The sequence below is a fragment of the Dunckerocampus dactyliophorus genome, chromosome 18, assembly GCF_027744805.1.
Source record: "Dunckerocampus dactyliophorus isolate RoL2022-P2 chromosome 18, RoL_Ddac_1.1, whole genome shotgun sequence".
Taxonomy (NCBI): Eukaryota; Metazoa; Chordata; class Actinopteri; order Syngnathiformes; family Syngnathidae; genus Dunckerocampus; species Dunckerocampus dactyliophorus.
Window position 1 is genome coordinate 10510559 of NC_072836.1, and position 14820 is coordinate 10525378.

General features: G+C 42.3%; 1 protein-coding gene across 1 annotated transcript in view; it reads left to right on the forward strand.

The window, feature by feature from the left end:
• Nucleotides 1-2015: 2015 nt before the first annotated feature.
• Nucleotides 2016-14820, forward strand: part of LOC129170837 (septin-9-like) — a 79143-nt gene continuing 66338 nt past the window's right edge. The window contains exons 1-2 of the mRNA XM_054758902.1: nt 2016-2257; nt 12409-12471. Coding sequence (XP_054614877.1) covers nt 2236-2257; nt 12409-12471 — 85 coding nt within the window. The 5' untranslated portion in view covers nt 2016-2235. The remainder of the gene's footprint in view (nt 2258-12408; nt 12472-14820) is intronic.

The following is a 14820-nucleotide window of genomic DNA, read 5'->3' on the forward strand; positions in this document are numbered from 1 at the left end:
TTTTTTCTAGTCTTCTTTCCCTGTGAACTTGATGAACTAGAAGTACTATTTGCTAAAAAGTCCAAAAATAAAAAAAATATATATATATTTTTATTTTATAGTAATTATATATAGTAATAGTAGTTATAGTATATATAGTATATATTGTATAGTATATAATTATAGTTGTAGTAAAGTTTATTTAAAAATCTAAAAAAAATTATTCATTTTGTCAATATTAAAACAAATTTTTCTAATTATATTTTTTCAGTATTTTTTTTCTAAGAAATTGATGAAAGTACTATATTTACTAAAATGTCCAAAAACATTTTCAAATGTTTAAAGTTTACATTTTATTTTTGTTATATTAAGATATATTTTTTTCTTATATTTTGATTTAAAATGTTCTGTTTTTGGTTTACATATTTCTAAAATGTGTCTTTTAAAAAAAAAAATCCTCTGGAATGTTTCCAGAAAGTCATATAAATACAAATATAATTGATTTAAAAATAATAATAATGATCAATATTGCAGATAAGTACAATTAGTAAATTGCCATGACATCTTTACTTTTCTCTCCATGATATTGTTGAAGATACTGTGTAGTCCAATACACCAGAACTATCCAGCATCCAGGACTGCCGTGCTGTGATAAGCTTGGGGTAATAGCACGGCGTGGCCACAAGACGTCGCTGCAGCTCAAATGTGCAGCTTCCAAACGGGGGACGTCACTCAGCTTGGCCTGAAGGTGAAGCTGGTTGCCACATTTTGACATGAGGAATTTAACGCATGACTACAAACACAACACGCAGTGATTGACGTTTTAATATGATGCATTTTAAATTAGAATTTAAAGCATTTTTCCATAGAAAGTATTCAAAGTAAAATATCTGTTCCGGGGTCAAACTGTGGCCATCATAAAACCCTGTTACAGTGCAAGCAATGTTTGAAGTCAATGTATGTTACTTCATTGGGGCGTATCTGGCCAATGTTATCATATGTTGTGATGTATTGTCCACGGTTTACTTGTTATTGTCCTTAAATTGTCTCCGGCACCATTTTATGACCACTTTGACGAAATACATATCCCGGTAAGCTCCGTTTCCTGTTCTACGGTCACCATCACACTTTTCCTCTTTGCCATCACGGTTACACTTCTCTAAAAACCGCACAATTCAAAGCAAAAGCAAAACAGACTAGTGGAGTTAGTCCTTAAAGCCACTGGAAGGGGGGGGGTACTTGCACGATTGCTATGGTTGCTATGATATGTTGTGATGTATTGTGGTCTACTGAGCAGCCAGCACAGATACGCATGTACTACATTTGTCACAATATGTTCCACTTCCTGTTCTATGGCCGTCGTCACATTTTTCCTCTCACTTGTTATAGGAGGGGGGGGTACTTACATGGTTCATTTGGCTTGTTACATATAATATGTTGGGCTGTATTGTAACGATGTGAGCAGCCATGAGCAGACAGAGACGCATTCATCGCAATAGGTTCTATGGTTACCGTCACACTTTTCCTCCTTGCCACCACTGATGCCCTTCTCTACGGCGGCTGTACTTGCATGACGTGAGGACATTGCTATGATATGCTGTGATGTATAGTCCTCAATTCATTTCTCAGTGTCGTAAAATCATCACCGTACTTCTAATGTTATACTTTTTTTGTCGTTGGGATTGAAGTGGAGCCTCTCAGACCGTCAACAGATGAGTGTTGCCACAACACACACACACACACGCACACACTTTGCTATACACACAGACTGGCGTGAGTGCCACAGACTTCCATTCAAACACACAGACGCACGCGCACACACGCATGGATAGATCCGCTGATGGTAAGTTACCATTGGTCTGTTTGGATGTCAGCTGGTGTGACATCCAAATATTCCATAACTATTCAAAACTAGCTTGCAAACATGAGCTGAGACGCGCAGTCGCCTTGTTTGTAATGGGTTTCTATTTGGTTAAGAAGAGATTAAAAACACACACGCACACACACGCGCACACACTCCTGCTGCATGGGCGTGCGTCATGACGCATGCAGGAAAGGAGTGCAGGTGTGATCTGTCCTTTACTGTCTCCTTCTCTTTGCAAGGAGCTGAAGTGGAATACAAACGGAGATAACTCATCTGGAGGAAGAGGACGCAGCCCAAAGAGCAGCGATTCCAGTCATAAAAACACAAATTAAGGCGCTAAGCTGTTCATTAGATTGCTTTCATTGATTTGTACGCGAACTTCAGGAGGAGCCATGAAGAAGTCTTCATATCCAGGTAAGTGCTGCTACGCACCATCAAGCCCCGCTGTCGTCATTATGGTGATTTTCCAGCATTTCCTTCTTCGTTTCAAGTGTATTTTTCATGCGTTTTTTTGAGAAAGACCCACGCATGATATCACCGACTGTGGGTGTGCTTAGAAAGCTCCGAATGGGCCAAAAATTAGATACACAAGCAACCTTGCTTGTAGTTAACAACCTTCACATTGTGCATCACACTGGGAGGTGTTTCTAATATGCTGGGTGTCATTTATGGGTGGGGTGGGCAGGTTATAAACCCCACCAGGTGATCGAATCCAGCCATTTTAAACCCCTCCAGTAATCATACAGGTGTGATTATTAAACAAAAAATGTCCACAAGGTTTAATGAAGTTCACAGCAACAAGTATCAAAAGGTACATTTTATTTGGCTTTGCTGCTATAGGCTGGCGAGTGTGTCGCCTGAAGCCAGCTGGGATAGGCTCCAGCTTACCTGTGACCCTAATGAGGACAAGCGCTCGAGAAAATGGATGGATGGATGTTTTGTACTGTAAATAACCAGTGGCCTCCACTGAACATCTGTTTTTTTACTCTACAGTAGTTGTCACGTCTTGTCTTGGGCGTTGTGGCGATGACCCCAGTATGCAGAAAGCAGGAACCAATTGCAGGAAAAATGTGTCTTTTAATATTAGCTGCAGCGCAGCGGCAGGAGGTCAAGATAGACAGGCTTGCAGCAGCGTGTCAGGCTTTCACAAACAATGCAACAACCAACTAAGCTGCACGCACCTGAACTAAATAGAAGGAGAACTCAAATTAGCAACAGGTGGATAAAGGAAAAAGCAAAGCGGGCGGACACAAACCAGGCAAAACAGGAAGAGCTACCAAAATAAGAGCATAAAACAGGAACTAAGGCTTAAAAGTGGACACAAACTAAACTGTCACGCGGGCTAACTCACGGATCGCGACAGTAGTCCCTCTTTTATTGCGGTTAATTAGTGCCAGACCCGACTGTGATAAGTTCATTTCTGCGAAGTAGGGTTCCCTCTTTATGAATAGAATATTTTTGTGGTTAGAGCATAGCAAACCTGTTTACAACCTTCTAAATATGGTTTTTAACATTATTAGAGCCCTCTAGACATGAATTAACACCCCTATAGTCACCTTTACACTCGTATTACCCAATATAGTAGACCTGATAAAAAGAAATAAGCCATTTAAGACGTAAATAAGGTCCGCACAGTCACAGTCTGGAGATCGGGAAGACCTGGGTTCGAATCTCCATTGGGCATTTCTGTGTGGAGTTTGCATGTTCTCCCTGTGCGTGCGTGGGTTTTCTCCGGGTACTCCGGTTTTCCTCCCACATTGCAAAAACATGAACACCTCTCGCCCGAAGTCAGCTGGGATAGGCTCCAGCATCCAACCCTAATGAGGAGAAGCGGTATAGAAATGGATGGAAGACATAAGACTCGTGCTGGTGTGTGTTGCTATAACTGTGTTCCCCAGGGGAGCAGCGTGTGTGGCAGACAGGAAGTGACGCCAGGGGTTCAGAGTTGAGTTTCTGCAACAGTAGCCCGTGTTTTTACGATGGATTTTTATTCGGGATGATTGTGCTTGTTGTGAGATCATTCAAACCTGCAATAAAAGCCTGTTGTTGCGGTGTGTGTGGTGTACCACGTCAGCGTCTTTGAATGCGTCTTTTGAATGCCTTATATTTGTATTTTTGATAATTTAGCCATTTTATGCTTGAACATGCTCGAGCAATTTCTGAGGCAAAAAATATGTAAAATGTACTCCAATATGCATATTTTTGACTAATAATAGGCCGTATTCAACCAGGAAACAGCATGACTTATTGATTCAGATATTTTTGAAAAATGCTGTAAAGTAAAGCTGCGAAATTTGAACCGCTAAGTGGTCAGGGACGACCGTGCATGTGAAAAGCAGATAATGTGCTTCTTGGAGCCGGGCGTGGACAAACACAGCTCATTAGCCTTAAAGCTACAGACACACAAAACTGTGTGCAATTGAAAGCGCTTTTAAACTGTCTTAAAATTAAAATTCCAGCATCAAGGCTCGATTTTGGCTAAAAAGACACTATGGTGGGACCTCTGAGACTTGAAAAGGTGTTGAAAAATAGAATAATATGGGTGATAGTCATTGAGGATGCACTGAGACAGCGGGTAGTATAGATGAGCGCAACATCTGTGCAAGGTCTTTGATCACATTTTACAGCCTTGAGGTTTAAACCCATTTTTGTTGTCGTCAAACATCACTCATGAGCGCCCGCTAATTGTGCACATCATGGAAGAAACATCCATCCATCTCTCTTATCCGCGCTCCTTTTCCACCACTTAACGTCACTCCCATCCACGGAGCCTCACGACCTCCTCCTCCTCCTCCTCCTCCACTTTTAAGCTCCAGCTCAGTCCAATGTACACAAGTCTATCCTGCGGAATGCCGTTTTCGCCGGGGTCCTCTTTCCAGAGTCTTTGTGCGCGATGGAGCGTCTTGACAGTTTTTTCATTGGAGACCAGCGCAAGTTGGGTCATGCCACCTCTTCTCCTTCCTCCTCTCCCGTGTGTGTGTGTGTGTGATGTGTTGTCACATTCCTCGTTGTGGAATCGTATAATAACAAAGTGTGCGTATGTGCATTGTTCAAGGCACTTCTACTCAATGCATAGGGGTGGTTAGACAAGCACCAATGATGTGTTTGTGTCTGTCATCCTTGCGCACTTTGATTTTGTGTTTGTGTGTCAATAAAAGTGTCCACGCCCTCCACGCAGTGGATCAATGAGTAACTCGTATGAATAAAACACACCATGTGCCTTTAAATGTGTTCACACTTGTCATTGTTTGGTTCCAGCTTGGAACTCTGGTGTGTTTGCTTTGCTGGTACGGTTCGTTTGCTCAAGTGTGAACGTGCTCATCCAAGCCCCGTGTGCACCGAACAAGCAAACCCTGGTGCCGTTCCATTCACTTGAGCTCAAATATGAACGCTTCACGGACCAGAGACACGAGCCAGTGGGAACACGACGGCAAAAAGCATGCAGAAATGACGAAAAATGTGCTCTGGCTGCTCTGCTATCTCCCTCTGTGTGTCTATGTGTGAGTGTGCTCTTTAAAAGTACATTTTAGAAGCTTTTTGTGAAATCTAAACTGGTACATAAGGTAGAACATAAAAATAACCTACAGATCCAACCCAGCAGATGTCATTGTGGTTTGGAATATTTAACTTATGTGATGTGATACGTCACAAAAACTGCTTTTTAAAAGTATATTTCGGGAGCTTTTTTGTGACATCTAAGTTGGTAAATATAGCAGAATGGAAAAATAACCCACGTGTTCAACCCAGCAGACGACATTTTGGTTTGGAGTATTTGAGTTACGTCACGTAAGATGTCTCGAAAGCTGCCTTTTTATAGCATATTTTGGAAGCTTATTGTAAAATCTTAGCTGGTAAATATGGTAGAATATTGAAATAACCCACGTATTCAACCAAGCAGAGGGCATTTTAGTCTGGAATGTCTTAGTTGTGTCACAGAACTGCCCGTTAAAAGTAGATTTTACAAGCTTATTGTTGAATCTAAGCTGGTAAATACAGCAGAAACTAAAAATAACGTACATATTCAACCCAGCAGATGTCATCGTGGTGTGGAATATTTGAGTTACGTCACGTAATATGTCACAAAAACTGCCTTTTGAAGTCGATTTTGGAAGCTTTTTGTGAAATCTGTACTGGTGAATGCAGTCGTCCCTCGCTACATCGCGGTTCACCTTTCGCGGCCTTTTTTTCATGCAATTTTGCATGCTTTTTTTTGTTGTTTGAATGTGCATTGTGGGCCGCCCGGTGGCCTCGCGGTTAGCATGTTGGCCACACAGTCAGGAGATCGGGAAGATCGACTCTGACACGCTGTACGTTGCACGCTGCAAGTTTTCTCCCCGACAAAACCCCACAATGCACCGACAAAGGCACCTGCGGTCGCAGCCGAAGGGCAGATGAAGATGCTAACCATCGCACAAACTGAACATGCTGAAGGAAGGTAGAAGTAGGGCGCCATTACGGAATAATTGAATCTTCGTTTCGTTACATAAAGAAGGAGGAAACTAGCATAAGGACAACAGCAGCAATTGTAAAAAATCAAGCTGACTGCTTTGCGGATTTTGCCTATTGCGGGTTATTTTTACAACATGGCGTGATAAACGAGGGACCAAACGAGATCTTGGTTTGGAATACTTTAGTTATGTCGCAATGGCTGCCCTTTGAAAGTATATTTTTAAAGTTTTTTGTAGAATCTAAACTGATACATATGGCAGACTATGAAAATAACCCACCAATTCAACCCAGCTGACAAAATCCTGGTTTGGAGTATTTGAGTTCCGTCAATAATATGTGTTGCCCTTTAAAAGTAGGATCTCGTCTCTGCTGTTGGCCTCATCGGGCTGTGACCTTCAGCGTTCAGCATTTACTGGTGCAGTTTGGTTAAGACTGAGGTCTTGCCGCGGGCGGAGGAGTTCAAGTATCTCAGGATGTTGTTCAGGAGCTCAGTGTGAGCCGCCGCTCCTTCATATCGGAGAGGAGCCAGTTGAGGTGGCCCGGGCATTTATTCTGGTTGCCTCCTGGCCAACTTCCTGGTGAGGCGTTCTGGGTGTGCCCAGCTGGGAGGAGACTCCTGGGCAGACCGAGGACACGCTGGAGGGATGACCTGGTGGAACTGGAAGAGGGGGCCGGAGACCAGGAAGTCTGGGCTTCCCTATGGAGACTGCTGTCGGATAAGCAGAAGAAATAGATGGATGGATGGATGGATGGATGGATGGATGGATGGATGGATGGTATTTAACCCAGCATCATGGTTTGGAATATTTGAGTATATTTTAAAAGCTTTTTTTGAAATCTAAAATGGTAAATAGAGCAGAATATAAAAATAACCAATGTAATACGTCAAGAAAGCTGCCCAATCAAGTCCTTCCTTTATGCACATGTTATTTACTGCACAGCCTTTGGTCCCATGACAAAAATACCAGTGTGCATATCTTTTTTAATGTTGGGTCCAGACAAGACGTCCCCCCCCCATGACCTCCACCATGGCAAAAGCCTCCCTCTCGCCTCCCGTGATGACTTTTCAGCCTGTTTACACAGCGCTCTAAGCTATTGTTAGATGCTAACTTGAAAGTCAAGCTATAAAAGTGCGTTGAGACATATTTACCCTGTCATCTGAGCGCAGCATGCCTATGGATGGCCCCCCTAACCCTTCAATTTGGCGTCCTGGAGGCCTGTGAATAATGGAATAATAAGAAGGTATCGGACGTGCGCGTACAGTCCTGCATGGTGTGCATAACATTCAGTAGACCAGCTGGTGGAGAGCCACGCATGGATCCACCCCCATCAATTAAGCACGATAGCTAGAATAACAAATTAGTCTAAAAAGGTCATTAAAGAAACAGTTTTGGCCCATGTTTTACAGTCATGTATAGAAAATAGGACACTCCTTGGCTGTTTGTGTTTGTTTCTCTTCTGCTCCTGAATCACTGCACACAAAAGAGTGAACCACCTACAGTATATCCCTCAGCCCCCCTCCCCGTGTTGCTTGTGCTTGTACTTTTCTGACGAATAGACCACACGGTGGCATGGTTAATAAACCCAAAAGCAAAAGTCATTGACCATTTTTCTAAAAATGATAAAACTGCGAGGATATCTGTATTGCGTGTATGCTAGCATGTCTCCCAAAACATTTTGACCACAGCCCATAGGGGGCGCCAGAAATGCCATTTACAGTCATGTGGTGTCCATATTTTTCACATGACTGGATGTAACTGTTTGTTCTGCGCTGCGCATGAAAGGGGGAAACTTTGTCAAAACACGCACCCCAACTGTGTTGCCTGTGCTGTTATTTTTCTGACACCACATGGTGGTGCTTTTACCCCAAAATTTGACTTTGTAAGTTGGACTGAGGGCCGCATGGTGGTCTAGTGGTTAGCATGTTGGCCACACAGTCACAGTCTGGAGATGGGGAAGATCTGGGTTCAATTCTCCCTTGGGCATTTCTGTGTGAAGTTTGCATGTTCTCCAGGTACTCTGGTTTCCTCCCACATTCCAAAAACATGCATGTTAGCTTAATTGGAGACTCTAAATTGTCCATGGGTATGAATGTGAGTGTGAATGGTAGTTTGTTTATATGTGCCCTGCGATTGGCTGGCGACCAGTCCAGGGTGTACCCCGCCTCTCGACCAAAGTTTAGCTGGGATAGACTCCAGCATGCTCCCGTGACTCTAATGAGGAGAAGCGGCATAGAAAACGGATGGATGGATGGAAGTTGGACTGACTTGCAATTCCTCGCACAGTTCTACAAAACTCCTGCTGTAACTTTTTTTTATTATTTAGCCAGATCATCACTAAATTTGGTACACATTTGGTACAAATTTAGGGAACTGACAAGCAAAAATTCTGTACAATTTCAGCAAGATTGGTAAAAAAAAATCAAACTACATTATAACTCACTGTCCAGCCATCTTCTATGCCGCTTATCCTCATTAGGGTCGCGGGGGTATGCCGGAGCCTATCCCAGCTAACTTCGGGTGACAGGCCGGGTACACCCTGGACCGGTCGCCAGCCAATCGCAGGGCACATATAGACAAACAACCATTCAGACTCACATTCATACCTGTGGACAATTTAGAGTCGCCAATTAACCTAGGAACCGCAGTACCGGAGTACCCGGAAACTGGAGTACCAGGAGAAAACCCACGCGATTCCGATCTCCTGACTGTGTGGCCAAGATGCTAACCACTCGGCCACCGTGCGGCCTCACTGACCAAAACTATTGGATATCTGTATTACATGTATGGTTAGCACAACACATACTGTAGGGGCCCCACTGAACCATGGAGTGTCCTAATTTTGTCACTACAAAAATACACAGCTTAAAAAGCCTTTTGATTGTGTACAGGCACATAAAGCAATCCCTGTCTCAGTGGTTCACCTATGACATACACTAATTACTGCATGTTTCCGCAGGGAGGTTCTAGTCGTAAAGCTCTACGGACGTCTTAAGTGACTCGAAGAGGAAGGTAGATCCTTATCATGCCACGCCAAGCTTTTTATTGGCTGCTTTAGTCGTATCCTGTCCGGGATTCGCATACTTTTACAGTGACTGTGTTGTGCAGAAAGGTGCATGAGTGCAGTCGAGTTCAGGGTCAAGGCTTGTGTGTGTTTTGGGTTTGGTGTGGTCCTCGCTCATTAGGAATGCTTCCAGATAACGCACTTAAAAACACTTGCAAAAACAAGCTTGAAAAACATAACAGCGACCCGTCTCGCCTTGTGTCACTCTTCGTGTGTGCTCAGCCGTCCATCCGCTCAGCTCCCGCTTCATTTACAAGCAATGTTGTGAAATATTTGCCCCATGCCCTCAACGTGTGGAACAGGAGACACATTTTATGTACGGCTACTAAGGTGATACGTACACGTTTATGTTGCATATGCAGAATCATAAAGGGTTGGAAGACACCCAGTGGGATACAAGGTGGTCGTCTCAACCCATGTATTGCTAGTTTAACACGTTTATTATTATTTTGGGGCTTCACGTTGGCAATGGTGTTTCCTACCATCGATAATAAATATATTGTTAATTTCATAAACAGTGTTTGCCCCCTTCCTGATGTCTTATTTTTTTGCATGTTTGTCACACTTAAATGTTTCAGATCATCAAAGAAATTAAAATATTAGTCAATGACAACACAACTGAACACATAATGCAGTTTTTAAATGAAACGTTTTGTTATTAAGGGAGAAAACAAATCCAAACCTACATGGTCCTGTGTGAAAAAGTGATTGCCCCCTAAACCTAATAACTGGTTGGGCCACCCTTAGCAGCAACAACTGCAATCAAGCGTTTGTTATAACTTGCAATGAGTCTCTTACAGCGCTGTGGAGGAATTTTGGCCCACTCATCTTTGCAGAATTGTTGTCATTCAGCCACATTGGAGGGTTTTCCAGCATGAAGCGCCTTTTTAAGGTCATTCCACAGCATCTTAATAGGATTCAGGTCAGGACTTTGACTAGGTCACTCCAAAGTCTTCATTTTGTTTTTCTTCAGTCATTCAGAGGTGGACTTACTGGTGTGTTTTGGATCATTGTCCTGCTGCAGAACCCAAGTTGGTTTCAGCTTGAGGTCACCAACAGATGGCGGGACATTCTCCTTCAGGATTTTTTGGTAGACAGCAGAATTCATGGTTCCATTTATCGCAGCAAGCCTTCTGGGTCCTGAAGCAGCAAAACAGCACCAGACCATCACACTACCACCACCATATTTTACTGTTGGTATGATGTTCTTTTTCTGAAATGTCGCATTACTTTTGTATGTATGGATGTAATGGGACACCTGTGATGGAAATAGTCGGCATGTGCAGCGTTGTTGTTTGCTTTGTAAATCACTACACCCTTTCATTCACAACTTATGTGTGTGTGTGTGTGTGTGTGTGTGTTTGGGTATGTCTTTTGTGTTTCAAGTACGTTTAAGTGCTGCAACCCCTCCCCTCTGTTTACCTTCGCTAGTCATCTGAGGCCAATAACTAAGCAGTTGACGTGTTTGTCCAGGCATAGCCATGCACTTGACCGCTCAGGTTATACTTGCACACACACACACACACACACACACACACACACATGCAGTGTATATCCGCATCCAGAATTGTCATCAATCAGGAGAGGCCCATAGCAAACACACACAGGCCTTGGGTTCATTGAGAAATCCTGCTAGCAGCAGTGTTTTTCCACGAACACGAGAGCTCCATTCTTCTCATGCGTCGTGTGCCTGCCGTGACCTCCTTGGTACATAACGTTGTCATTAAGCAAACACAACCAGGAGGTTTGCAAATCCCCTTCAAGGTTAAAGAGTTCTACTGTAGATCCTCGTGTCGGGAAGTTTGCGTTATAACCCATTGACGGTGCGATAGATGTGTGTGTGCATGGAGATGAGTGTGTGTTTTTTTGGCCTCAGACAAGACTGTGCAAGTGAGCGTATTCTACAAACACACACACACACACACACACAGCTGCAGAAAGACATACCAGTGTAAATCTGCAGGTGTCACTCTTTGACTTCATTTCCACGCATACTTCTGACTTTTGACAGTCTGTCAGTACTTTGCCCCGGCTTTACACCACAAAGCTGCTGGCGTGGGTTGTGTTACATCACTTTTGTGCCAAACAACATCTTATCAACACAATGTTTGAATTACAGACGCAGACTAAACGGGCGGCGGTTTCTTTGATGCCCAAAGAAAAAGCACATAGCCAGGAGCAAGAGGAGTTCTAAAGTGCTGATGTGTTTTTTGGAGGCACCTGAATGAATTAAAAAAAAAACGAGATGTGCCCGTTTTAGTCCTTGAAGTGTACAAACACCGCAACTTCAGCTACTCAAATAACCACTTAAAGTATCAGGTTTTTTTTTTAGATTCTACTTTGTTTTTTGTGTGATATTCGTTTCAACACTTGTCAATGAAGTCTTAGTATTTATATTTAAAGGTTGAGGTGCACGAGTTTACAGTGTGTCTGTGAAAGCAACCGTTTGGGCAGGAGGCAGGAAACACTGCAAAAAGAGGTTCAGACTCTGAAAGATCTAGAAAGAGGAGTCCAGAACTCAACACTAAGGCCGAAAATTAGTATAATGGGTAAGGTCAGTGTTCATGACTCCACCATAAGAAAGACACTGGGCAAAAACGGACTGCATGGCAGTTCGAAGACGAAAACCACTCCGAACAAAAAGAACATTAAGGCTCGTGTCAAATTTGCCAGAAAACATCTTGATGATCACCAAGACCTTTGGGAAAATACTCTGTGGTCTGACGAGACAAAAGTTGAACTTTTTGGAAGGTGTGTGTCCCATTACATCTGGCGTAAAAGTAACACAGCATTTCAGAAAAAGAACATCATACCAACAGTAAAATAAGGTGGTGGTAGTGTGCACTCATGTGTAATCACATAACAGCTTCACCTAATAGGCGCCAAATGATGTTGTTTAATGGCTTGTAGTGTATTGACGCTACATGTGGCAGCGTAAAACGTACAGGAAATAAGGAACCCTACTTTGGCTCCCGGATTCTCACTCTAAAGTATTTGCGCAGGTATATTTGCACTTATTTATTTATTTTTTTTATTCTTGTCTCTATTTGCAGCGAGGTTGGCCAGTGCGCGGTCAAGGAGGACAGAAAGAGACGGTTCCAGCATTGTCAGTCCCAGTAAGTAGACTGCACCCGTATGCTGATTCCTGTCATGACTGTGTTGCTGCATTTGGTCTCGACGTAATCACTGATTTCTTCCTGGAACTTTTTATGATGTAAGTCCGTGGTCAGTGACCCCTCAGCAGGATGCTGGAAGCTTAAAGGCACAGCAGGTGTTGTCTCTCCCGCCCAGATACCAGCAGCTAATAGATGAACTCTCAATCAGAGATAAAGCGATACCTGTCATGAATACACCCCAACTACATCATCTCTCTCAGCTCATTAGCATTAAAGCTGCACACACACAAAATAGCATGTTGAGGCTAGGGCTTACTAAAACAGGGGTGTCCAAACTTTTTCCAGGGAAGGGCACATATTGAAAAATGAAACGACGCAAGGGCCATTTTGATATTTTGTGAAGTAACACATGTAGATATGCTAAAAAGTGATTTATATTGCAAGAACAAGCCGCATCTCAGCCTTGGGATATTGGTGAAAAAGACCATTAGTAGTATGAACATTGCTCTTTGCTCTTTTTTACCCCATTTTTGCGGTTGTTTTTTTTCTTATTTATTTCAATTTGCTTCTGAAATAATCTTTGTACATTTTCTTTTCGTCACATTATGACTTTATTCCCATAATATTAGAACTTTTTCTCCAATCTAGTTCCCCCCCCCCCCAAAATATTTTGTTTGGTTTGTTTCTCATAATTAATTTCAACTCTATGCTACTAAAATGACCTTTTTTTCTCCTTTTCCCCTCATAATATTAGAAGTTTATTCCCGTCAATATAGGCTTTTTTCTCATTAAAATAGAGCCCTTTTCTGTTAATATTTTGACTTTATTCTCATAAAATGGCAGCTGTTTTCTACTGTTGTTTTTAAAAAAAAATTTTTATTTTTGCTGTTTTTCATCATATTACGACGTTTAAAAAAAAATTACGTCTTTTTTCTGTAATGTTGCAACTTTATGCTGCTAAAATGACGTTATTTTCCCTCATAATATTACATCATTCTCATAAAATTGCAACTTTTTCTTTTTTTCTCTTGTAAAATTCTTCTTGTAACATTTTTTTTTTAGCATTGTTGTTTACTTATATTTTTAGAATGTGTGCCGCGGGCCAATGAAAACACAGCTGCTTGCCGCCCCCGGGGTCGACTTTGGACACCCATGCACTGAATTGCAGCATCAAGGCGTCAAGATTTTGGCCAACACACTTCCAATACACTATTGTGGGACCTCTGAGACTTATTTGAAACTGTTGAAAAATACTATAACATATCTCTGCATGGAGTTTGCATGTTCTCCCCATGCGTGCGTGGGTTTTCTGCGGGTACTCCGGCTTCCTCTCACATTCCAAAAACATGCATGTTAGGTTAAGGTTAAGTTAATGCAGCCTGAAAGCATGTTTTGTATTTATCAACTCCATTGTCACTGTTAGCCAAGTATATGAAAGTTTGTGTATTTTCACCATAGTGTGTGTGTGTGGGGGTGTGTGTGTGTGTGTGTGTGTGTACAGTATTGGCACCTAGACTGACGATGTGGCTATGCTCACTGCTAAGGCATGTCCTCTTTGTGGAAAGAGCAAATACTTTCTGCAGCATCAGCACTAATGTTAGAGCGAGAGAGATAGAGAGAGAGCAGGAAGGACACACACACACACACACACACCCCACACACACACACATGCAGACTAAATGTGAGGGATGTGTGTTGTACCGGATGTGAACTCATCCCATAAACACTTGACGGGTAATGAGACAACGTACACATTAAGAGAGTTTATTGTGCTGTCAGAGGGTGGTTACTGCAGACGTTGTCCACTAGAGGCCGACAAAGTGCACATTATCCTTGCTTAACGGTTTTTGAGCATGTCAAGCGTGTGTTTTTGGGCCACACTGGAGTTATGGTTGCCCTCAGATGACTGTTACTGTGTGCAATGTGTAATCTGGGCCATTATACAACATAATTACATGACACAATAGCAGAGGCATATGATTGTTGTCCATTTCTCACGACAAACTGATGTCCAGTAAAGTAGGACACCATTATTGTGCACTTTTACTGTACAATTGATTGAAAGGGGTTTTTTTTAGCTTCAAGGGCGTTAATACCTTGTGGATTTACAAGATCAATTTAATTTACGGAATCAACAAATAATGTGAATTAATCAGTTCCAGGGTCAAACTGTGGTCAGCACAAAAGTTGTATTAACTGTTCAGGCAATGTTTGATGTAATATCTTAACGTTCTCAACTGCTAATCACTAAAACAAAGCTAAAAATAAGCAATATTAAGTTATTAAAATTGTACAACTTTTGCGATGCACAGTTCAACTTTTTTTTGCCAGGCTAAAATGACCATATAT